The 27,856-nt window shown below is 37.3% G+C and overlaps 1 protein-coding gene across 1 annotated transcript; it reads right to left on the minus strand.

The window, feature by feature from the left end:
- Nucleotides 1–18,537: 18,537 nt before the first annotated feature.
- LOC139118849 (uncharacterized) lies at nucleotides 18,538–20,520 on the minus strand. The gene is made up of 2 exons (XM_070682360.1): nucleotides 19,458–20,520; nucleotides 18,538–18,542 (listed from the first exon to the last, which is right to left on the minus strand). The coding sequence occupies exons 1-2, from the start codon at nucleotides 20,518–20,520 to the stop codon at nucleotides 18,538–18,540; spliced, it is 1,068 nt and encodes a 355-aa protein (XP_070538461.1).
- Nucleotides 20,521–27,856: the final 7,336 nt, after the last annotated feature.

Here is a 27,856-nt window from a genome sequence, read left to right on the forward strand (position 1 = left end):
GGGTTATATTTAATTGTCACTAGTACTATAATCGCTGGTAGTGGCAATAGTTGCTAAATCTAGCAATGTTATATTTTCATTTGGCCTGTGTGTGTCACCATTGAAACTGATAGCTGCTGTAAAGATATAAACATACTACATAGTTAATTAGTTTACAGACATCTTGCTGCGTCACCTGCTGTTACGTCTGTCTGATGTTGGCGCAAAGTTGTAAAAGTTGACCACTAAAAGGGTAAATTCGAGAGCAAACTGACAAACCTAATTAGGTAGTGTATCAATATCCAGCTGTATCTCATCGTCAAAATCATTGGTAAATGTACTGTAACAGTGTAAAAGACATTTATCAGTGTCAAGTTAATTAATTTGGAATTGCATATGTAGTGAACTTTCCTAATTATCGTGATATATCCACAAATACTGCGTTAAATTTGATGAAACTTTGCACAGATTTTGCTCTCATAGTGTTGTTAATACAAATCAATGACACTTAGTGTATCATTTATACCGTATATAGTAGTAGTAGTAGTAGTAATTTATTATAGTGACTAGTGATAAACACCAAGCCACAACGGGCTTATTAGTCACTTTAAAATAAAGTTAAATACATGTGAGGAAAGCTGTTCCTAGAAAATCTAAATACAAACAATTACATTTTCACAGTACAAATCAGGTAAGTCATTTGACAAACCAAGATCAACGGCTGAAAATTAACGCGTTATATATGTTAGCGATTGTCGTCTTTTGTAAGCTTTACAAATGAATTTGATTGTACGCCCACTGGCGTTATTAATTAAAAAATCGAATTTCTGAACATCTGAGTAATCTTCAAAGTTTCTACAAATATTATAAACAGCATCAAATAAAGTTGTCCGGTAATCATTGTACAAAGAACAATGTAATAAAAAATGCATTTCATCCTCAAGGGCGTTATCGTTACAATAAATACATTTTCTATCTTGTACAATTTCTCCTCTATATCTACCAGTTTCCACACGAAGTGGTAATATCCCAAATCTAAACTGAGCATAAAGTGAGCGGGTACTTCTCTCTAAATTATATAACAAATAGTTTTCCCTTTGAAAGGCCCTTTTAAAAATCTTATAGGTACGTAGTTTGGGTTGGTTGTTTACTTTTCAGACCATTGAATTACTCTGTCTGCTTCAACTTTTCTTTAACTTTTACCAGATCACAACAACCTCCATTTTCCAAAACATCTATATCTAAATAGTCAAAAATTTCATGCAATTCATAACTAAAATTATTAATACATAAAGAGTTGTCCCACAAGAATATTCGTTTACACAATCGGTTATGATCCATATTCACCAGTCTATTCCAGTATCTGACCATGTTGGTCCAGTGTCTAGTTTTTGATGAAATCCAACAAGTATCACCTTCAATGGCTGAAGTGGGAGCAAATTTATGAACTCCTCGAAAAAATCGAAGAGCTCTATTTTGGATATTGTCACACTTTACATGAGATGCAAATCCCCAGATAGCAGAACAATAGTCCATAATAGGTACTACACAGTTGTCATACAATTTTGTGAATGTACAAAAAACCCATATTTTTAAGTTTTAAACTTTGAACAAATTTTACCAAGAGCTCTGCTTGCAGATTCTGCAAGCATCTCAGACATATATTTGAAATGTAAAGATTCTTCTAACACAACCCCAAGGTATTTACATTTTGTAACATACTCTAATTCAGCACCTGCTAATCGAAACGTAAAGTTACTTCTTTCTATACCTCTGCGTCTGAAATGAACAACGTGTGATTTACTTTTATTTATCAAAAGACGCCATTTTCTACACCATGAAGTAATGTAGTCTAACATCTTTTGCATGTTCTCTTCGTTGTGCGAAATTACAGCAATGTCGTCGGCATACAACAGAGCTGATACATTATCGTCGCCTATTTGAATGCCACAATTAACTCTTTTAAATCTACAACCAAGTCATTGATAAATATAGAAAATAAAGTTGGTGAAAGATTATCACCCTGCCTTACACCATGCAATGTATTGAACCAGTCAGTATAATTGTCATTAACTTTGACACAAGCTGACGTATTTGAATATAATGATGCTATTGAATTGTACATTTTCCCATCAATGTTATTAAGTAAAAGTTTATACAAAAGGATATTTCTATCTACAAAGTCAAATGCTTTCTGTAAATCAATAAAAGTTACAAAAGTAGGAAGACTGTTGTTCATTCTGTTTCTAATAATGGATGTAAGAACAAAAACATGATCTTGACAAGACCTGTTTTTACGAAATCCATTCTGCTCGTCAACTAAAATATTATTATTATCTAAAAATACAGTAAGTCTTTTATTTAGAATTGAACTATATACTTTTGAGATGACAGACAACAAACTTATTCCTCTATAATTAAGTGGAACTCTCACATCATTAGTTCGACACTTAGGAATAGGATAAATAATACTTTTACGCCAAATACTGGGTATCTTGCCAGAATCAAAACACATTTGAAAAAGATGAACTAAAACTTCAATAACATTGTCATTTTTAATCACTTCATATGGAATGTTATCAATACCACTTGCTTTCCTATTTTTACCCTTTAATACGGCACATTTAACTTCAGCAAAAGTGAAATTTTTATTCAAATGTTGATTTTGTTCATATAACGGATCAGATAAATTATTCTCTAACACAGACTTATGATGTTTCACATCACTATAAAATTGCTCATCAAACTGATCCCTAGCATCACTGGTTTGTGAATATAAAGCAGAAAAATCTCTCTTCCAAGAACCTAATACAAAATTCGAGTCAGTAATAACATTATGGTCATCATTATAAACCTCCATGGGTATAGTGTTCTTAACCTTTTTACTGGGTCCCAAACGCTCAACATACTCCCAAAAGCGAGTAGGATTCGCAGTACAAATTTCCTCAATTTCCATTTGAAGACCAAGCTTAAATTTACGTTCATGAGATCGCAACCGTTTATCAAATGTATTTCGGGCAATCTTAAATTGTGTTCTAAGGTAAGAATACTGTGCGTTCCCAACCTCATACTTCTTACATTTAAGAAAATCCTTTTCTTTGTCTCGCATATTTTTCCACAACACTTTTAACTCTTCATTCCAATAAGGTTTGTGAAACTTATGACGTTTCGAGTTTTCTTTGTACAATCGAAATATGGGATAGACTCATTCATGCAAGTAATTATGCAGTCACATAGCGATGAGTAAACCAAGTCCAGGTTAATTTGTGTTTCAATATTACTCTCAATACGTTCAATCAGTAACAGAAGGGCACGTCTCGTTGTCTCTGACTGCATAAAATTCTGCGGGATACAGTCTAGTCGATATTTCCTTTGTACAGCTGATTTATCTGAAGTACCATCCATTGCGTTATTTGACACTGTTACATTTAAGTCTGTGGTTGGTCTAGCCAATAGCTCAAAAGTGAGCAGTGAATGATCCGGAATTCTGGATCTGTCATTTAAATACTGAAACAGATTATGTTGTTCAATAAAAGTTGACATTCTCTGCACGGTAAAATTCTTACAAGAACTAGTTGACTCGTATGGAATGGCAAAGTAGTCAACAACGGCTTTTCCACGTGTTGAAACAGATGTAAAGTCATTACATTCATTATCATAACGCCCATTCATTATATGCATTCTAGCATCGATCAAAAATTCCGCAAAAGAACGACCATGTTGATTAACATATGTATCAATCACCTGTCGAGATGGAATGCCATCATCAACACCAGCTATTGTATCTGGTAACGCGCCAATACGCGCGTTTAAATCACCACAGATGATTATCGTGTCAACATCATCTAAAATATACAATTCACTCAATAAGAATCCAAAAAAGTTAGACGAATCTCTTCCCCAAGGCGAATTTTCGGGTGGAAGATAGCAAGTAAAAACAACGAAAGCAAAGTCAGTGAATCTGTTAACAAATTTTAGACCAAGAATACCATCATAATTACAACTCTCAACAGACACTATAAATTCTTCATGAAGATTATTATTCACCAAAATACCAACCCCACCAAATGATCTAGTAGCATTGACATGAGACTGCCGTCTATTGTTACCAAACCATTGGTAACCATCAACAGAAATAGAAGCATTTGCTGAAAGATGGGTTTCATTAACACTGAAAATATCAGCTTTATGCGCTTTCACGATTTCTGTTCTCAAATCGTTATTGGCTTCGGTCCAGCTACAAACATTCAAATGTGCTATTTTAAGGTAAGGATCAGTGTTTCGTTGGGCTTGGTGTTCTACCTAGTCATCATTATCTTCATTTTCCGTTATTTGTCGACGATCTTCTGAAGCTGTCCAATCACGCTGTTTTTTGACAATACGACCACTTCCAGTTATACGAAAGTCCGAACCGTTTGGCAGTTCATTGAGTAGGGTACGCGAATTTAGTTCCAATAAACGCTCTGTATGTGACTTGCTTGCCCGCAGGAACACTTTTTGATACTTGGCAATTTTCTTTAATTCCTGCTTACGCCTCAGAATCTCAATTTTCTGTTCAAGCGTTTCCATAGCAAATTTAACAAGCCCAGGGGAGCTTGGGCGTCGGGAACGCAGACGGGCTACTTTTACAACTTGAACCTGTGGTAGATCACTCAACTTACTCAATATATCATCAACTACGTGCATTAAATTTCATCCGTTCCTTCCGGAATATTCGATGCAATAATGCAGAGGTCATTATTATTCAGCGGGTTTACCTCGGCCGCACCTCCGTTGTTCCTCAGCTCTTGTTGTCTCGTTACCATTGCTTCCAGACCCGTCAATTTTGAGTCTATTCTTGCAATATCTAACACAAACTCCTCTCTCAACTTATCCATTTGAGTATTAACCGATTTCATAATTTCATTTCGGAGTTTATCTACTTTTCCCTCCAGACCTTTCTGACCAGCTTCCAACTTACGTAATATTGTCATCATCTCATTGTTTCCAGCCTCCACGTTGTCGGTTTTACCTGACGTGTGTCGTGGACGTTTTCCTGTTTTCTCACCACTTATTGACGATGCCATAGTGTATACTTTGTCCACTAGGTGTTTGCAATATCCTTAACCTTCACGTGTCAGCTACGAAATGACGAAAGTTTGTCGGTAAAAATCGAAAAAATCACCGTTTTTCAGGAGTCGAAGTGCAGCGGGTGTTACTCGGGGAAACAGCGCCCTCTTCTTTATATAAACATTAATTGCTAGTTTGCATTTACTTTATGGATTTTTGTTTTTAGGGTGAATGTCCAAAGTACTGCATCAAACGTTATGAAATATGGTACCGGTGATAATCTGTCAGTTTTAGGATAGGATGCACAATGTTTGGCAGCATCATTTCGATTAAGTACTAATCGATTCATTTTAAGGTTCCAAGACAAGAAATTGACCTTTTTAATCTAACAATTCTCTTGTGGTTAATAAGCTAAGAATCCCTGTGAATTATACATTTTATGAGAGCCTAGATATAAGGGAACATTTTGGTAACCACAGTGTCACCATTGTTTACATAACAATCATGTGAGAGGTGATTTGCATAACCTGACAAAAATCGGCTTTCCCTATCTTTTGCTCAAGAACTTCAACATATCTGACTCAAACTTGCTGGAGTGCAAGCTGTCACAACGCTCTTCCAAAGTGTGTCTCAGATTTTTTTTATCTTGCTTAGGTGTTTTTTTGAGCACAATTTTTAAGAAATTAACTAGGGTTAAATTCACCGCTTTGGAAGTTTTTTGAGCATACAAATTGTTTAAGAAGGTTTAAAAAAATTCTGAGACACACTTTGGAAGCTTGCATTCACACAAATTTCAGCCAAATATCTCAAAGCATTGAGCCAAAACACAGGGAAAACTGATTTTTGAAAGGTTATGCAAATTACGTGCCACGTGATAGTTATGTAAACAATGGTGACACTATTGTAACAAAAATGTTCCCTTATATCTAGGCTTTCCAAAAATATATAATTTACGGGGATTCTGAGATTATTAACCACTAGAGAATCTTTAGCTTAAAAAGGTCGATTTCTTGTCTTGGAACCTTAATGACCTTTTGTAATTAGTATGGTGGCTTACCACGGTGACCATGGAACTCATTTTTAGCCATTAAGCCCCATCAGTATTTTTAATTACAGACCTAATTAATTAAGAGGTCTCTTTCCTCTCGGAGGACTTGTAATTAAAGTACCCATTAACAAGTAGGGACTGTGTCATTGTCAATGACTTGTTCTTCAAGTTTTATATGCCAAAGTGTAAAAGTGCATTTATGTACAAATTATAAATTAGCTGACATGAAAATGCAAAATCTCATTCACTAATACAATATAATCGTCTGATCAACATACATAGTAAGTTTGTAGAGTTCTTCTCTGTCTTGTGTCCCTAATTAGGAAAGTTAGTTCAATATGCGTTTTAGTAATTAGCTTGTGTTCAAATGCTAACCCACATTCAGTAATATTTTATTGTAGCACCTTCACTGCACATTTTTCATCAAGTCTATCCAGGTATACATTCCTAATTATGAAAGTCCATTAGTAATGTAAAGGAGTAATTAGTTATGTAAAATTGCTAGCACAACTTTCATGAATGTTATATCATAGTAACTCCAATGTACATAGCAAGTTTCGTCAATTTTAATCAAGTCAATCCAGATATGTATTCCTAGATATGTAAATTAGTAATGGCTGAAGTAAAAATGCTTCATGACTTTCAATAATGATACATCGGAGTATCTCGAATTTACATAGCAAATTTCATAAACTTTGATCAGGTCAATTAAGATATATCACTTATTAGGAACTTTTTCAAGTATACAAATTTTGTAATTAGATGTAGTAAAAATGCCCAATGAATATCAAAAATATTATATCATTGCATCTTCAATGTACATAGCACGTTTCGTAACTTTGATCAAGTCTATTTAGATATATATCCCTAATTGGGAAAGTTCGTTAAATATGCAAATTTTAATAAGCAAATTTTTAATAAGCAACGTTTATAATAATAATATAGCAAAAGCGTAGATTTATCATAATTTATTATATGTAACTTTCCTGATAAACAACGATGTAAACTTTGTTTATCAAAAAAGGTACATATAATATTAGCATTACAATTAATATTCTTTCGCGGTGTAAGGTAAACAGAGAAATTGAGATTATCTTCAAATGTTAGTTCTGTTCGTATTCCTCATTACTATTGGTAAATTCAAATAGCCATGACGTCCCTATTTAAAAAACAAAGTTATATAACTTAATTTCTAAATCAATAACGGAGGTGATACTCTTCTCTAGCAAATTAAGATATATTGAATGTAAGTTTTTTTGAACATCATTCCAAAATATTTCCCTGTAATGACTGAAATATCTGTGTCCCAGCACGTGTCAATCAATGCTAGTGTCAGCGATTTCGAAAAACAAAAGTAGCACGTTCTCATGTCACACTAACGTAACGAAGCCACGCTCCTTAATGGATTGAGGACGTAGGCAGTCTACCCATAAAACTTGGACGTCCTAAAATCACATTCCATTTTAATACTCGCCTTTATCTGTGTTCTCCTTTCGGTTCACGTAAACCATCAGACGTCTCAGAGGCACACAATTAATTAAACTTGAATGAATTTCTCATGAATAATTAAAGGGACATAAGCTGTAACTTGTGGCAAGTTTTTCAGTATTCTACTTCTGTATATCAACTACCGTTCTGACCCTAATCCGTTTGTCATGCTGAAATTTCGAGTATTCTTTTCGTCAACACAGCTTGTATGTGTGTAGTGATCATTGTTTATTGTTTACAAATGAATTCTAGTCCGGACTTGAATACAATTTTCAACAATAACCATGCAGATTATACTCATATAGGTTGTGTTGATATGCTAAATACTTGGCATTAAATTACAGTTTAGGGATTCAATGGAGACAGTGTAGGGAAACCACAAAACAAAAGTTCTGAAAAATAGCCAAAAGGTACAGCTTATGGAGCTTTAAAATAATTACCGACATAATTGAGTTATAAGATAGTGTTGTATTTCTTGAAGGTAAGTACATTAACGTGGCCGATATGGGAAACTGTAATCTAAAAGTGCATAAACAATATTTAGACTCATGAATAATTTGCAGTATTTTTGTTTTACATTTTTGCCCTGAAAACTGCATTCATCTTGACGTTGTCGCTTACAGCAAGCTGACACTACATTCACGTTGACCTATACTTGTAGCCTGTCTTTTTAAGTAGCTTCAGAATTTAAGAGGATCTGAGTTAAATATTATCATCTTGCTGGCGTTTTGATTTGTTTTCGTTTTCGCACTCTTCTTATTGTCATCGGACGAGGGTTGAAATTTCAAACCAAGCGCTCTTAAGACCAGTTTGTGTCAAGACTATACCAGATGGAACAGAACATGCAAAGCTGTCGTTGGGCGATGATGGCGCTCACAGACGAAAAGGGAAATTAAAGCTTGAATTACTATAGGTAGAGGAATGGTATACCACTCTCCGCCTCGTGCCCATTGTTCTAACCATGCTCTCTAATTTCCATAACCGAATATATTATTATATACCACCTGGCTTTCTTTGTTTAAAAGTGATCGATTTACTAGTAAATCGGACAGTTCTTTTGTTAAAAACTGTCCGGTTTACTAGTAAATGGGACACTTTTAAACAAAAGAACTTGTAAAATGGACACTTTTTAAACAAAGAAAGTCACATGGCGACGAGTAAAAAAAACAAACGCGAGACATTATACCAGAATAAATTTATTTGACCATAAAGTACAGAGTAAAGACACTTTATTGAATCACCGGACTGAATTAATTTTGCACGACTGTACATCTCAAAATCAATTACAGGTCACCGTGAAATAACGGTATTGATTGCAAATATCACTTCTGTGTTAAGGTTATTGTTATCACGATCATTCGAAGCTGAAATTTAAGACTTCAAAGTCAGTTGTCAAACACTGAATGTGGAGATTTCAGTCGCGTTTGGTAAAGTTAAATCTAGCTACAGGCAAACACACACGCAGTACCATAGCTGCAAAATTGTAGCGCTACGGTGAGGCGGTCGGTGATTTTTGGTTTTTGCGACTTCGCTCACCAGTAGCGCTACAAGGCCGATGGCCCTGGGGAGTATCATATAAGCGCGTCGTACTCGACCAGGCGTTCTGATGTGGAATGCAACATATTTACTGCATTTGGTCGTACCGATTTATCACTACTGAAGACTAAACAGTATACTGCACTAACTTTGTAATTTATGGGGTTTGGAATTGTTCAAACACGACGATCGCGTTCTGAAAACATTGAGCGTGGGGCGTCGGTGTTTGTGGGAGCCGCCATTACCGGAAGTTGGTAATGACGGCTCCCAGAAATGTTTCGGAACGCGATCGTCGTGTTTGAACAAATTTCAAACCCAATAAATGACAAAGTTAGTGCAGTATACTGTTTAGTCTTCAGTAGTGATAAATCGGTACGACAAATGCAGTAAATATGTTGCATTCCACATCAGAACGCCTGGTCGAGTACGACGCGCTTATATGATACTCCCCAGGGCCATCGGCCTTGTAGCGCTACTGGTGAGCGAAGTCGCAAAAACCAAAAATCACCGACCGCCTCACCGTAGCGCTACAATTTTGCAGCTAGCAGTACCACAGTCATTGTGGATCTACACGTATTTTGTTTTGTACTTGCAGTTTCTGTTGCGCCTTTCTCTGACGTGGCTGTGTAGCTTGGTCTTCCGATTGTGGCCGTTAGCACTGGCGTGACAGGGGACTTTTCTTTTCCGTCTTTGGCTTTGATAGTTAAAGTGCACCGGATACAGCTTTCATTTGTACTTCACCCGCCATATCGAAATACGTATAGAGCGACTCGGCAATTGCGTGTATGCTGCTCAAAGTTTTCGACCCAAATGAGCAAAGCGTGACTCCAGCGTCGATCTGCAAACACCTTTTCACTTCATTCAACCAACCAATCAATCAAACATAATTCATACAATTCAAATCAAACCAGGTGCGCAACCACGTCATCGCACTACAATAGCAACACATGTCAACTTTGTTTTATCCAATCATGGGTTAGTTTTTTATACTTTGTTCAACAAGGTGTCAAAACGCGTCAATGTTTTCCTGCCAAAGTTTCAACTTGCACTGCACTAAAATTACAAATAAAAACTTTCGGCGGGCAAACAAGGCTCTAAAACTCGGCAAATTCGTGGTATAACACGGTCAGCTGCGGGCCTCGGAGTTTTACTGGCAAACTGTACCGTTAAATTCCGTAAACCGCCTCCTACTCGTCCGCTTACCTATAGGTAGAGGAGTGTTCTACCTATCTCGTTCTTGTCGAGAAAAAAGTGTGCTTTTTTTAAAAATGTGTTAGTCAATGTGATAGACTATATTTCTGAATATTCCAAACCCCGGAAAACCAATCGTCCATTGTATTCTCCGAATCATCATCTGTTTTAATTTGTCGATGAGAATCCAACGCATTCACCACGTATTCATCGGGCTGGCATCAGTATTTGGATCTGCCGAAAGGTCAAAGCTGTGGGTCACACATTACAGTTGAAGAAAATTGTCCATTACGCAAGTGAAATTATTTTAGCGTGTTAGGGTACATTTGGAGGGGTAAATCTAGACAGGAGTTACAGTATCTGTAATGCCATTTCATATCATGCATTATTGATAAAACATGAGGTCAGTCAATGCCGTGATACTAGGCGTAATGGTTCAGTCGCACCCGGTTTACGTGCATCGTTGTTGGATGATCGTCCAGCGTTAAAACTTCAGGAATCCTTGAGTACTCCTAACCCGTGCTTTTTCAATTGCAGACATGCTCTTTTTTTCGTCATAAATAACTTTCAGAACTGCACACTGCGTGCATGCCTGTTTCACTCAGAATCGCAGTTTCGCCGCCGGTACTGTGTGGGGGTGCTAAATTGGTGAATTTGGCAATTTGGTAGAAACTAACTCACTACTGCGCTGACTAAAAGGTATCGCCTTCAATCTCTATTGCTAATTTCTAAAAGTAGGGCGCCAAATGTAAAATATTATCCACCAATTTAATACGTCTATGCGGTGTGCAGTCAAACTACACGGGTTGGATATGTACATAATACGTTTAAAACAACACACATACATAGCATATATGCAAGAGACCCTACGGAAGCACTAATCGCACTTGATTGAGAATTTACCTATGTCGGAGATGGAAATCCAAGCCAAATGTCAATTTCAGATTTGTACATTTATCGCCAGAATAAATATCCTACCTACTATTAAGATTACAGGTCTTATATGACACCTATGTGAATCTGTCAAAATGTTCATCTATGATCGTGCTTAAGTCATACGCGTGAAAGGAGTTACTGCCTCGTGAAGCGTACTTAGATTTTATAGCCGGTAATATTAACTGTAAGGGGAAAACATAAAATTTTCGAAATTTTGAAATTTTTCAATTAACGATTTTCAAACCTGTAAGCCATTCTGACTTCCAGCATAGCTAAACCTAGCGATCAAGTTCTGTGCATTCCGTTATGATATAAGGCCAAATTTCAAAAATTAACTGAATTGAAACAAGTTATAATAAGTATATTATCACACTCATCAAACTTTAATGTGAGCATTACAATAGTAGCCAATGTAGATCAGAACTCCCGCCAAATTTGGCACAGTAGAGTTTGATGTACGGGCTAACTACTGAAATGAATTGAATATGTAAATTATTAACAATAAGCATGTCACGCCCACTGAAGCTCGCCCATTATATAACTATAAGAACATTAATATAATGTTAAAGTAAAATTAAATTTCCTTTACAATGTCATGAGTTCCAAGAATATTGCACGCCAGAAAAGCATTACTTGTGTGAAGAATTCGTACTTGTTTCAATTACGCGAGCTACAGCCTCCAGAAACTTGGCAGGTGTAGATCTATATCTACGGGCATACCAGATACAAAATTTCACTAGTTTCAGCGACTAATCTCAGTCACTAGCATGATGAAAATTTAGCCCCTAGACATTCACACGAATAGACTTACTTAAGAGCCATGACATAGGCTCAATTGTACCATAATTTAGCCCAAAGTATGCCTTTTTATGCCAGTGCCTACCATACGGCAGTACTTGTTATTGACGCCAATAATGTTTAGAACGGGTGTTATTTAACATCGTACACCCATTAAAAATCTTATTGCGTGTATTCATCTTTGAACTAAATATAATTTACACCAGGATGACGTCGTTTAATACTTATACGCATATAAAAGTTTAACATTGTCTCTTGAACCGATTTTTACTGCGAAAAAGGTACTGGTAATGCCAATGATATATATGTTGTATGTCACTTGCTAAGATATTTAATGAAGAAAACAAAACTTTTCAGCTGCAACTTAAATCTTGGTAAATAATTGTGATTTGAGTTATTCATTGCACATTTTATTACATCAACTCCTGTCTTCTTTTCAGCTGCAACTTGAATCTTTGTTAATAATTTTGATTTGTGATATTCATTGCACATTTCATTACATCAACTCCAGTCTTCTTTTAAACATGTTGACATTGACTTGGTTTTTTTAAAAGATTGTAGAATGGTAAACGATATGACCTGCAAACACTTTTATTACCCTTGCAGGTTAAAAATAAAAGCAAAACTTACTCTGCATAATAGGAACACCTCTTGATTTAAACTAACATTGTGCGTAGTAAAACACTGGTGAAAACGTTTAAGGCAATGAAGAAAAATAATGTGCATAAATCCTTGCCAATAACCTTAAAGTAGAACTTTATATGAACCCAAAAACATTTAAAATAATTTGGGAATAAGGTTGCATTCACAAACACCTCTGGAGAGGGGCGGGATAATTGACGGGGGAACTTGAAAAAAATCAAGGGTATATTGGGAGCACTTCAAAGAATTTAGGGTCTTACAGGGGGCTCAAAACAACACTGTCTCTGATCGGTATGAAATATGGGTTGGGTTGTCCATTTAAAGGGAGGGGTCGTAGGGGTCCCTGGCAACTTTTGAGCAGAGTTCCCACGACCACTCCCTTTAAGTATAGACCCTCGAGAAAAATGGGACAGGCAACTGCGGTAAAGATCAAAGGGACTTTGGATTAGCAGAGTACGATCCTACTTGGAATAATTAAGATGTGTTCATGGGTCGGGGACGGAATGAAGCTGGACACGATCGACTGCACAACGTCCGGTTCATAGACACTGCATGTGGGTATACGGTAATAATGTTTTCGGATTACAAGTGATTTCGGATTACCCGCAAGTCCATTTTAGAAAGAAAAGTGTTACAAATATTTTGAGAAGAATTCATCAAAATGGTTTTAAAGTATTTTTTACATATTAGTAGCGAGATTCGATGCAAATAGAAGTCTGCAGGGAGTCAGTATGTTGCTGTAAAGTGACAAAGTTTCGAATACAAATCCGAAACACATATCACTGCAGTTCGAGACTGAACAGCAGTTGACATCGCACAGTTGTTTACATTCCGCAATTGTCCGTGTATCTTCAAATTTTCCCTCATTTTTGCAATTTTTTAACCGTCGGAATATTTTCTGTGCGAGGAGTGCTAACATAATATGTTAACTACTTAAATGTTGTTGTTTGAAAACTGTGAACTGCCAAATTTGCGAGGACAGCGTTTAGCTTTGTGTAAATGCTTGTCTACCTTACCGCTTCTGACTCCACCAACCGTTGTTGAGTCCCGATTTATCGCAAGGTTTCGCCTGGCAGCGAAAGTCAGTGTTACAAATTTATTTTCTAGTACTTTGCGGGTGTAGACATGCGTAGCATATCCGAAATTTGGCGTGTCGTTAGGCTAAAACTCTACCAAAAAGTTAGAGGTCGTGTACTTGAGCTCCGATGGAGTGGTCATTTTTGTATACCCTGATTTTCGTCAAATTTTGCGTGACAGATGAAATAAAGGTCAGATTTTCGTGTCGCAGGACTAGGGAAGTGTAGACCTGTCTAACTTGTAAATGTTTGTTGTTATCGGAGATTTTTATGGTAGGAATGTAAACTTCTGATGTCGATACCAAGCGAGAGTTTTCTGTAGCGTCTATGGCTAAATGTACACTGTTTTTATTGTCTTGTGTTTTCCTCTTGGCTTCGGCTGGAATCCAAAATGTGATCTTAATCGTTACCAGAACATTCAACGTGACTGGTATCAAAAAACACTCAAAATTATCTGTGTCGTTACTCGGAACGTGCCATGCAAGAGCAAAGTGTACATATTTAGAACAAATTCACAACAAATCAAGTACATTTGTTTCAATTGCCAAACACTTATAAAAGCACAGATTTACAGATTTAGTTAGTTTAGTACTGTATAAAATTATTCATAGTTTCTCATAGACTCCAATGTACAGTGGATCATCAATTTCGGTGAAATTCCAAAATCAATGTTCTTGTAAACATATGCACTTGTAACCACCCTCTTCTAATCAGGTACAGTTATGTCAATTATCCAATGTCTATATATGCACAAATATTACAAGTTTTACAAACACAACTACACAAACTACACTACACAAACACAACAAGACCTAACAGTAGACATTCTAGCTTCCCTACTTGAACAACAAACGTAAGTGGAACAACATACTACCAAATAAAAACAATCAACCATTTAACACGTCTCACCAATCAAGAATGAATTTTAAGCGACTGAGGAAGAAAACTCTGTTTTGTAGCGCCAAAGGATCGCAGTGTCACACTAGTCTCTCCGCTCCAGAGCGGAGTAACATCAAGACACGTAGATTACGGGTACGTCTCGCCATGGCTAAGCAACGTTTTACATAAAACAGCCAAACATGATTATATTATTCACAATTTCATACACAAAACGCAAACAACCCTAATATGAACGATGTGTGGATTTGCTTTCCCTTTACTACCTAACCTCGGAAATTGTGAAAATCCATATGAGCAACATGTTCCGGACGAAGAATGTGACAGTGGTTATTTTTAATACATGTATAAATATGCATATTATGGGACTTATGAACACTTGCCTATAATCTAAATATGGTACGTGGATTCCTAAACCACCAAAACATGGTGGTAGACACAGACTTCACTAGTCTAGGTTTAATATTTAAGTTGTTATGGCGATTTTAAGTATATGGCGGCCATCTTGGACGCCATCTTGAAAATGACACGTTTGCCGTGGTCAGATTTTGGTAGACTTTTACTATGTTATTAAGCACATTTGACTCTATAAAAAAACGTTGAGAAACCTTTTGTAGCAATTTTTAGGGGGTCAAACCATATTTTCAGCCGACTATTTGTTGAAATCAAAAACAACTTTACAAACTTTATTAAACCTGAAAAAGCTAACTGTATTCAAGAAAAGTAAAAATGTGCGACCATATCCCTAAAAACGTCTGTTTAACACTTTTCTACACAGGTTTTGTAAAACAGCACATTTCTTGGAATGCTTGGTTATTAGTTCTAAACCAAATTTCAAACATTTAAGCAAGCAGCAAAGAATTTTCCGCGGAATATTTTGTTGATATCTGAGAAGCTGAGCTATCCTAAAATCAACATAGCTAAGTTTGTCACAACTTGCAAGTTTAATATCTATAGGAACAAGCACATTTAATGTCAAAAGAACTATACAAGCTGTTTCTTGTAAGATTTATAACTACCAATTAAAATAAAGACAAAAAATCATAGAAAATTGCAGGTAGATGGAGGAAAAGTTTTTCATGATTTATATATTGATCTGTTTTTGGAAGACCCGTAGGATGCACCCATACGCTAGACACCAGCCCTGGTCCTTTCCAAATTTAGTGATGCTACACAATACTGGAGATATCCCATGACTCATTATGATTTGTATCATTGGAGATTCCTCGGGGAAGTCTACAATGTCTCGCATGTCTGGACAGATTCATAGACTTGTTTTATAAATTCTTAAACACATTTTAAAACTCACCATTCTTCTCTATTCCAATTTTAAATGAATTGGAAAGTCGTGCTCGATGGAGAGAGGAGATAACATTTTTGTAAAAATTTCCATCGACTTTTTCAAAAGCAATACAGAATAATGTAATGGACAGTAGGGAGATTGTAAAATGACAAAAGAAAGTTACTTGCTGATTTTTCTCAAAGAATGACCCTTCCAGTTTGTCATGCCCTGCTTCCAAAAAAATATATGCAGAATACATTACTCTAATGGTAATTTAATGATTATTTTGAAATTTTACTGAAATGTCTAAACGTACTACTAATTGTTGCTGCCTATAAGCAGAGCAGGAAACATAAGAAAAGCACCCGTCATTGGTACAAATTAATCATGAACCGTTAATTATCTTCATGTTGCCGTACAAATCAAGCAGAATTTTGGGAAATTTATTGTGCTGTGCGCGTGATACTGTAGTTTGCCGATCAGCAACTTTGTAAAAAAACTGCTTTGACTCTACTCGACAAAATTGTTTCAAGGTAGTCTGTGGGGAACAATTGCCGCCAGGGTAGGTAAAAAAATTATTGCCGTAACCTTTTCCTCCAGCTTCCTCAGCAATCAAATAGCTCCCCCTAAAGGAAAAGACGCTCATAAATAACTGAGATTCAATGCGACGTTTATGAGTAATATATATTTCTCAAACACAAACGAGTGAGTTTTGCTACACGATACACACGTATGAGTTTCAGATGCCAATGCCGCAAACACACATGGGATTGCATGCTTTCCATGATACATAGTTGTGAGCTTCCGATTCACGTATATCAGGGCGGGCCCCACTCATACCCTGGGAGGATGTTCTTCCTGTTTGACTGACCCTCCTTACAAAAGCCGAAGAAATAAATACCTGCAGTACCACAGAAGTGTAAGTTAGAGCTAGAGAGACTGCGTTTGATCAATCTTCGCACTTCCATTTCGCATTAAAATTCAAAACAAAAGGATCGGCGTTCAGAATTTTAAGTCGACCTACATCGCCTGCGTACAAGATCTGTAGTTATTTTATCAGGGCTTCAGAGCAATCCAGCTCCCAGCCCCTCCGCTGTGTAATGTGCAGGGAAATTAACCGGGACTACCATAGCTAAGATCGCAGCAACCAACGGCTTGGCTAAACAAGAGCTTCCCAGTGTGTAACAGGCATGGGATTGTCGCATCGAGTTTTGTTTTCACCGATTAGTCACCCATTACCACGAGATGGTGTTTTATCGGCGGATATTGTATTATTTCTTTCAATATCTCCTGACATTGCCCCTCCTATATCCCGTAGTGGTAACATACGACGAACACCCAAAGCTACTCATACAATCATTCATTTGAAATATTTTTTGAATTACCCAGTGTCCCATATACATTTACCTGCAGCTACAGTTGTGTTAATTTTCTGCAAAACGTTTATAGGGCATCTGGTTGAAACTTGACAATAGTGATGCATATTTTATGGTTAACTTTTATTTCGTTATTATTCTTATCTTTACATTTATGCATTTATTTGTTCAACAGATGGTCTTGAGAAGCTGTACCATTGGAAATTAAATATTCATGATTGAATTGATGGCTTCTCAGGGGTTGCTGTGAACCGAACTGCGCCAACAGTATGGCAGCTGCGACAGTTTTTGACACTTTATCCAGCGCCACAAAGCCATGTTGAACACCATCAAGAGTGTAATCTGCAAGGATTCCACTCTAGATGCAAGGAATTCTAAGTACGCTTGTTACAGCACATTATATTGTCCGAGCATTTAATCAACGGCTGGATGTTTTCTGTCAGTGGTTGTGTGTCCATTTATTTACTTTCCCAGACGACTCCTCTATCGGTTCCGGCATGGGCATTCATCTTGGCTTCAAGATACACCTATTATTCCAGAGATAAGTTGTATTCAGCAGTTGATATGGTTATTCCAGCGCTTAGAGTTGCCCTTTAGGTCATTAATGTCTACCCTTTTCATTGATTGTATATATTATTTCAGGCCTGGATTTCTGTTACCATTCATACCAAAAATCGAACCTATGTATAACAGTTCAGGCCCAAACAGAGTAGTGTCTAAATTTTATTAACTTTATCACTTTCACTAACCATATCACTTAACCCTTTATCTCAGCACCATGTTGTCGCTGAACTGTCTGTCGTGAAAATTCGTATTACCCTTATATGAATAGTCCATAGATTCTAAAGCTGCGCTTATTTAACAATATTAACATTTCGAAGTAGGAAGAAAAAGGATAAAACGTTTTTGATATTCATATTGACTAATCTGTAGTGAATAATTCCAAAAAATTAATTGAAATGGACAGCAATTTATTATAACTTAATTAAACGAACATCGACACCCTATGTGAAAATAGTCCCATCTTAAACAGGCTGCGCATTGATATATTTCTCTGTAAATAGTCTTCTTTTCCTAGCCTTCGCTACACTCGCAACACTTAAATACGTAGCGAGGGGGTAGTCTATAAAAGTTTGCACCTCGGATCTTGCAGTGTATATAAACGAAACCCAAATAAAACTTCGAAATCATGCCTTTAATGCAATTCAGCATATTCCGTTAAACACGGCATATTAGTATTTAACCTTGAAGAAAAACCGACAAAAAACAGTAAACAGAACTATGGAAAGAGAATATTGGTTTGGCTAAAATACAAATTATCGCCTCGGCCATTTTCTAATTATGGATATCACATCTGCTCAGGGGGCTGGCCATTTCCAACAGATGGAGCAGCTATCTTAAAAAATTGGGTCCAAGAGCATTTTTATAGATGTTACAAGGGAGAACTATCATCAGATGTAGGGAAGGATTGGGTGTTGAAAATAGTAGCAAATGTTGAGCATGAGCCAAAATATATTTGCTGAAGTTTTGGAAAAATAATATTCACATGAAGAATTAGCCGAAGAAATGTGGAAATTTGAAACAAACAGTGTGCGTGTGTTACCTCCATAAAATAATCGTTGCCATCCTATCACATCGTCTAATGGTCGACCCCTTACTCCTTATAAATGTCAGTATTTTCCGCCAAAGCTTACTTATGTTATCACCAATTTTGTAATTACTATTTGTGAGATGTCATGCACAACTGTCTCTCCAAAAAACGCACGGGTAAAGATAAAGATACTGGACCGACATCGAACATATTCGTATCCCGCTTCATAAACTCAGGTAGGCAAATGATGTACGAAAAACTGAGTTTTTTCGTGGTGAACATTTTGCCTGGTTTCCTCAGGTGCGAAAGAAAAAAAATTACCATTCCGTTTGCCAACACTCCTGTGGACTCTGAACTATCTTTCTTTCAAGTACAATTCTGGGAAAATAGGGCTTGTATTTCGGTAAATTGTATTGGGTTTCGTTGTAAAAGGTTATTATAGCCACAAAGCGAACTTGTTTGTCTTGTGAAAGAACCGTCAAGAGGTGGTTGCCGGGTGGTAGGCCACTCTTCACAAAGTGAAAGCGCCATGTGTCATATTTATGGTGCGAATTTATGCAGTACATACTTTCCTTGTCGAGAGTCAGAAACGCTAGGCCGCTTGCTTTGCATCCCATTGTCATCACAATCAAGTTACAGGTTAAATTTTTGTAAGGATTGACATCGAACCGAAATCTTATGATGCTGTCTGGCTGTGAAAGCCAGAAGGCCTTTGTGTCAAGGCGACCTTCTGTGCGATTAACCTGACTCAGTCTCCAATTTCCACGATAAGAGGGCACCAGTTCGTTTTTATTACCAGACTGTGAGCGTGCTGTCGATCGGCACTGTGGATGGGTTATGCGGGTCTCGTTGAACAAGGCTTTTGGAAGTTTTGTGCGGGGGATGTTTGGACTCCGAAGTTTACGTGGATCAAGAGCACAGTCTGCCGCCACAGTTTTTAGCGAATCTTCTATGGCCTCAAAGATGGCATCCTTTAACAACTGAATGAGAAATATCGACATCATAGCATGTGCTTTTCGACTTGGATGGGCGTTGTCAGGTCCCACCAGATCGTCTGCCATATTGCTAAGGATGAGATCGCACACAGCATCCGGCATATTAATGGATGGCACATCGTAGTATTTACTCAGAGGGTTACTGCAACACTGTTCATTATTTACGCAATTTTTCTCAAGTACATGTTTGCCGTATTGGAAGTTAAGGTAGACAAGCTGGGGCTGGCTTGGCAGTTTCAGCACCAATCTTGTGAATTCTTCCTGGGGTTCTGGCCCAAGAGACTCGTAGAAATCATTCACGGCGCTTTCCCAAAGTATCATATCCAGAATTGGCAAGTCCAAATGATTATCCATGCACAGAATGTGATATAAGGTTGCGGTTCCTCCCACGGCACCATTTTGGAAAATGATGGGAGATCCGAGGACGTCCTCCAAAAGTCGGAGACTACGGTTTACGAATAGATACTGTTCCCCATACAACGCCGTGCCGACTGATATTGACCCACCGACCAATCCTACATTTAAAGATCTACCGGTGAGGAGAACATCTTTGAAAGACGCCTTCAATCTCGCAAATGACGTTTTGTGCGCCAAAGCTTTCTCTATCATCAGTTTAGTGATATATAGTTCCTCCATGGCTCTTGAAATATCCGATTCCATCACAGTTGCCCTATCTCGGCTTGCTAGAAGTTTTCCGTAAAGAGCGTAATTACATATACTTTTGCCTGCTGCGTGTGAAATTGTAACGTTTAGATGTCCTGATGTTACGAAGGGATTTTCATATCCATGTCGAGTTATTGACTGTGGTACCTTCATAACGTTTGGAATGTTTCTGTGAATTATCAGATATTGGAGTCCATATAAAACGAGAGCCACACACGTTACACATGCCGTTGATTTTGCGACCATGCTGCCTTCGAAAATATCAAAAGAAAAAAAACGGCATGAATGTTATGACGACAATCGTTGTCACACATAGGAAAACAGTATAACTATGTCGTTGGCGTGACCTCACAAAAACTTCAAACTAGAAGGCCAATCGATATTGAATGTGACTATTGGTACTTCTTAAAGGGGCTTATGCTTACTTGATCATAAAATGGAGTTGGTGCATCTCACATGGAGATTTATCTCTGACGATGCGTCCTGTCCAAAAAGGAGACCGAATCCCAAAACAAGTTCCAGAAAAATCAACAGTTCAACATTACACTGTTATTTATATCACGTTTTCGTTTTTGGATAATATGGCTCGATGGACGGTCATTTGTTTAGCCACTTCTGATAGATATCCTGATTGACACAGAATATGTAATACTTTGCTTTTGTGTGAGGGACTAATATGATCTCTATACTATCAAGCTCTGACTATGACATAAAAACTTAACATTAAAAAGGAGACATTGACCGTGATTTAAAACTGAACGTAAGCGTACATACATTGCAAATGCCACACATGCCTATTGAAAGACCCTCTGCCGTTTTCTTGCTACTCTACTACACCAAAACGTGAGGTAGATGAAAATTGCGGATATTTGTGACAATCAACCCTATTTGTAACAAACTTTATTTTCAAAAAAACTTTGCCCTATTTGTTGAAATATTAATAAAATATGCATATTTGTATGTTTGAGGGCAATTTTCTTTTTTTTCCTTGTCAAAACTCATTATTCCGAAACTGCTTTTGTTACAAATTGGGTTGATTGTTACAAATAGGGGTGACATGTAAACCCTATTTGTAACAAAATTTAACCAACTTGTAACAAAACCTAATTTTAAAAAAAATGGCCGTATTTGATGAAATCTTGATGAAATATACATACTGGTATGTTTTGGGGCAATTTTCCTTTTTTTTCCTTGTCGTAACTCATTTTTTCCAAAATTGCTCGTTAGATTCTTTGTGCAGGTTGCTAGGGATAAGAGGCCTACTCGTAAAAATTGCAATTGCCCCCAAACATACTAATATGTATATTTCATTAAGATTTCATCAAATACGGCCAAGTTTTTTTGAAAATTAGGTTTTGTTACAAATTGGTTAAATTTTGTTACAAATAGGGTTGATTGTTACAAATAGGGTTGACGTGTCAACCCTATTTGTAACATCAACCCTATTTGTAACAAAATTTAACCCGATATAGGTTTAGTAAGATTTCGGTCAGAAAACAAGATTTCAAACATTTTTGACCGAAATTGGTGAAAATTGCCCCGAAACAAACTTTTGGCATGTATCTGCACGACTTGATTATATCTTACGAGTAGGCCTCTTATCCCTAGCAACCTGCACCAAGAAATTTAATCTAACGAGCAATTTTGGAAAAACTGATCAAGATTTCATCAAATACTGCCACGGTTTTTTGAAATTGAGTTTTGTTACAAATTGGTTAACAAATGGGGTTGATTGTTATAAATAGGGTTGACACGTCACCCCTATTTGTAACAACACGTCACCCCTATTTGTAACAATCAACCCAATCTGTAACAAAAGTTAACCCCCTATAGGTTTAGTATGATTTCGGTCAGAAGACAAGATTTTTAACATTTTTGACCGAAATTGGTGAAAATTGCCCGAAACAAAATTTTGGCATGTTTCTGCATGACTAATTATATCGTACAAATAGGCCTCTTTTCCCTAGGAACCTGCACACGAAATTTTATCTAACGAGCATTTTCAGAAAAAGAAATGAGTTTCGACAAGGAAAAAAAGGAAAATTGCCCCAAACACATAAATATGTATATTTCATCAAGATTTCATCAAATACGGCCAAGTTTCTTTGAAATTAGGTTTTGTTACTAATAGGGTTGATTGTTACAAATAGGGTTGACATGTGACCCCTATTTGTAACAATCAACCCAATTTGTAACAAAAGCAGTTTCGGAACAATGAGTTTCGACAAAGAAAAAAATTGCCCCCAAACATACAAATATGCATATTGTATTAATATTTCAACAAATACGGCAAAGGTTTTGAAAATTAAGTTTTGTTACTAATAGGGTTGATTGTTACAAATAGGGATGGTACAGATGTTACCGATCCAAAGCTATTGGACGGTAATCACTTAGCCCTGAGATTCAAACACAACAGACCAAGCATTTAGTTGTAAAATGTCACCACTCTCAACGAAGGCATACGTATGTACATTATGTACATTAAAGAGTTAAAGATATTCATTCAAAACACGTGATTCAACACATGTTTCCTGAGTCGAACCAAAGTTATTGTCGAAACAAGTCCCTACACGACAAATGTTACAATCCTTACATCTTTCGTAAAGATTATACGCTGTCATCAATGCCAACTTTTAGCCTAGATTCAACCTGTCATGGTCGAAAACTCTTGTGATATCGCAATTATTACAGACCGGTTTAGTTCCAAGAATTGTAGATATAGGTCTAGTAACAAGCCAGAGGGACTTGCCTTCATTTTCCTGCCACATTTTTCAAAAATCCATAGAGACAAGTCGTATGAATAAGAGAAAACTTTCGTCATTCATTTCATAAATTTTAATTGACCAGCTGTGAAATATGTGTTCTTTCGTCGCCCTTAAAGTTTCGGCAAGCTTGTTATTCGACTGTAAGACAATTAAAAAGACAGTTATTTACCAAAGAATAAATAGCAGGAGCATGCTTATCATGCATAGAAATCTTCAATGATATCATACTCTATCTCCGAAAATAAAGGAAGGCATATATGCCCTGGGAATGCAGTATTCCATGTTCTATGAACGTCACCGAGAAAAAGTACTATGCCGATCGTACGAGCTCGGTAAGTATAATCATTGCACAAGCCAAAATTTCTCGCATGATAGCTGAATGCAAATTGCCGCGCCAAAAAGATAAACTTTGTTGAAAGAAACGCAACCTAACCGTTTCGTCATTGCAGTTGTGAAGAAAAAATGTTTTGTCGCCTTTAAGGAGTGCTGCCCGATATTTCTCATAAGTTACTTTAAGTATAGTGTGTGATTAGGTGGTACCCGTCTCGAAATTTAAAGACAAAGTTTTGCTCAAGCTTTCCTAAACGAAACTTTCAATCATTCCCTTTACAAATCAAGAATTAAACTCAGGGGTCACATGGAAAGTTTTGTTCTAGAGGAACAAATAACCCGATATTTAACGATATTCGAAATTCCAAATAGCTGTATATATTTGCAGAAACGTATGGTATGACCATTGATGGTGCTAGATATCAGAAATGTGTGATGTGGTCACAGATGGCGCTAGATGCTAGTCCTTGCAATATAAGACTGTGAAAACCCTGACTTTGCACGCAAATGGTTTTTGCCATTGAAAATGAGTTCCGAGATGGTGTCCCAAAAAATGTTACTTTTGCTGCTTGAATATTTGTGCAAATTGGAGAATCCGAATATCTGCCCCCATGTGTGGTCTTATAACGTTTATACATTCAGGTGTTTTTGTATCGTTACATTATTTCAGACTGATATTTTGTCGTTAAAGACGTGACAGTGTCAGTTAATAGAAATTCACGATCTGCTACTCAAGAACGAAGACGAATATCGCAAAACAAAATTTTCAGGATTATTAATCATAACCTCTACGTTTCTCCTAACATAATGGACTTTCGATAGCGACGCTAACTTCATTGCTTTAATCGTTTTTAATGACTTGATAGCAAAACTAAGTACTGTAATGTTCAAAATATGTCCAGTTTCGGTGATTAGTTAAATTTTGTCCCACTATAGCGTTTACATACTCAGCTTTTAAAAAAAACTAATTAATTATGAAGGGTTATAAAGTTGTTTTCAGTTGGAAATACAGCTGCGAAAAATGCAGCCCAGCTCAACGATACGCTCAATGCCAAGATACTTTTGTGCACACGTTGAGGAAATTGTACCGAAACTTCAAAAAGAGAGGAAATTAAGGTTGCTTATTACCTTGCAATGCCATTTCTGTCTCTGTCGAGCCTCAGTATTCCCAACCTAGTGAGAAAATAATGAGAATACATGAGCGCTTGCTACATGTTCTGAATCCAAGCAATTAAGATAAAAGGCTACTTTAAAGAAAAAAGCCGCCCACAAACTTACGTTAATGAGTTTGCCAATACGATTTTGAAGTCACTGTTTACAAAGTTACTTATCATTTCGAGAGTGATTAAGCTAGTGACTCAGGTTCCTTTGTACATTTTAGCGATTTTGTGATTATTTCATATTCTGAACCCCTGAAATATGATCTTTTTATAGAGAAAACTGTGAGGTAACATTGTACTGGAAAATGTCTTAAATTTTAGTGAAAACACGGCCTTCTAACCACTGCGCGAGTTATTATTTTTCTTTTTGTTTCAACTGTCCGGATTACTGTCAGCTTTATCGTTATACCTTGAGGAGATTATGTAATTTTTACGCACCATGTTGCGCATGCGCGCACGTCTTCATAAGAGACGCTATCCACCTAAGGCTGATGACTGCCGGCAGTATAAGCAGTGTAGAAAACGCAAACGGGGGCCGAAGAAGCAAAATGGAAAGCTGATGGACGCGATGTTGTGTGTTGGCCGCTACAGCTAACACACAGCATCGTACGCAGGGCGAGCGAGAGAGTTGCCGACATCGACGGCTATTTACGAAAAGTGAATAAAAGACTGGCATTTTTGGAAGCGATCTAGCCCTGCGTACGATGCTGTGTGTTCCGCTACAGCTAATAGCCCCGCTCACCACACTATTAGCTGTAGCGGAACACACAGCATCGTACGCAGGGCTAGAAGCGATCTAGTAGCTGAGGTAGGCAGGGATACGACTTGGGCCCAAGAACGCTGAATTTCGACAGTAATTTGGCTTTTTACGTCAAGTCCCAAAATGGATTTGAAGTCACCGACCTACGTACCGTACGGGTCTTTGCAGGGCTGTGGTGAGCGGGGCGATTAGCTGTAGCGGAACACATAGCATCGTACGCCGGGCTATAGATTACACTGCCGTCCAAAGAGTCTATTTAATCTTCACTGGAAAATATGGTTCTATAACAGCACTGCCGTCCAAAGAGAGTCTATTTAATCTTCACTGGAAAATATGGTTCTATAACAGCAGCCCATATCTTGGACTTAGTTTGTCCATGGATGTAGGAAGCATGGTTTGTCCAATTTGTCAATCCGACACTGTTATGTCGGTCTAGAGCACAGCAACGTACGCGAAACGTCGCTTCACGATCGTTGCCGGTCAATTTCTATCTGTGGTCAAGAGAGTGTCGCTGGGTGTCGCGATATGTCGCCGTTTCAATTTTACAATGAGTGAATCTGTCGAGTATCGCCTCAGTCGTTTATTTTAAGTCATGAAGAATAGCTTTTACGTGTAACTGAAGTTGATTTTGGTTTCATACCCGAGGCCATAATAGTACATGTCACAGTGGAAAGCGAAATAGCGCACGAAAACCCGGTCATTTTTTATGGTGAGCAAAAGGACTGCAGCAGATCACATGTGAAAACACAAAAACAAGTGCGACTTTCCCGCATTCCTTGAACTTCTCAACTACAGAATTTTTTAGAGCATCGAGAGTTGGTCGTCTCATCTTCGAAAGCAAGCAAGCAAGCAAGTGACGTCTTGTACTATAGGCACAAAAATCGGCACTAAAATGAACTGGGCAACCATTTCACACTTGGTACGTGCATAAATTACGGGCTGTGAGACCGGAAGTCGAGCGCTTGCGAGAGAGCGAGCGCGCGTCGTCGGCAGAACGCAGACCTGTAAACCATTCCGGCTGTATGATTTTTTAAAACTTTTCTCGTCTTGTAACCAGACTCTAACCGTTACCAAACAGTGTACAGTTAATATAATTATAAGCTAGATACGTATTTCACGAATAGATTATGCCCTGAATTATCTTTCTAGTGTTTATCGTGTAAATAGTACCCACCGCATAGGCTGACCAGCCTCACGTTTCTACGCACAATTTTTCATCATTTTTAGGCGAACTAATGTTTAGGACTTGTCAGAAATTCTCTAACCTGATGCCCAATATTTAACCTTGACCCAGATCGAATGATTTTTTTGAAACGCACAAAATTCGACTTTTTCGGCGATTTTGTGTGAAAAATGGGACGTTTACACAAATCGTCGATTTTCTCAGTTCCGATTTTTGCTATGTATGCGCACCTTCAAATGAGTGTAAGTCGGCGACGCGTGGGCGGATTTCCCCGATTTTTCGCATGCTAACACTTCATGAATAGACCTGAAAACAGTGTCTTAGATTTTTGATAAACCCCCCTGAAGTGACGATAACTTGACAAACGTGAACAAAGCCGATAATTTATGCGAAAATCCGACAGTTCACACTTCGAAGGCTCACTGTGCAGAAACAAAAGCGAATTTCAAAAATCCAAAACACGGTTTTCCCCCCTGTGTATGCAGCTGTCTAGTGCCGTTAACAGATCACTTAGGGGTGCTGCCAATTCTTACTTATACTCTTTTAAGTGAAAAAATTCAAAATCACATGTTTTTCGACTTAGACAAACATACCAATGCATGTTTTGACAACTAAACAAAATTTTTACCTTCTTCAAATATAGACCTATTAGAAAATGTACCACGTGTTGGGTGTGAGACCCTGTTTTCTATGTGAAACTTTTGATTGAAAATATGTGTCAACGAAACTGAGTCACTACCTTAAGCTAGTATATGCGTCGCAATTGAGAGACTTTAACTTTTGCTCAAAAAGGTATCACAAATGCGTAAAAATGAATAAAAATAAATATGCTAAAGTTTCACAACTTTAGATGAATACATGTTTAACAAATATAACACTTTACGGTCTTTCATGTTCCCATTTTGTATAGCTGGATGTTGACATCAGTTTCGGCATACTGAAGGCTAACTGAATCCGGACCACACAGTACAGAAACATAACAAAAACGTACAAATCGACGGATGTCTGCGGTACACAAACCCAATGCTTGTACATTCTGATACTCGAAATGTGAAGTTTCAATCCAGCTTCATGAAACAAAATACCCTTCTCAGCTCTACTTGCTAAATGA

This window comes from Ptychodera flava, chromosome 19 (genome assembly GCF_041260155.1).
Source record: "Ptychodera flava strain L36383 chromosome 19, AS_Pfla_20210202, whole genome shotgun sequence".
NCBI lineage: Eukaryota > Metazoa > Hemichordata > Enteropneusta > Ptychoderidae > Ptychodera > Ptychodera flava.

Bases quoted from the DNA above. Each gene is read 5' to 3' on its own strand.
- LOC139118849 (XM_070682360.1), bottom strand. From the start codon at position 20,520: ATGGAGGAACTATATATCACTAAACTGATGATAGAGAAAGCTTTGGCG.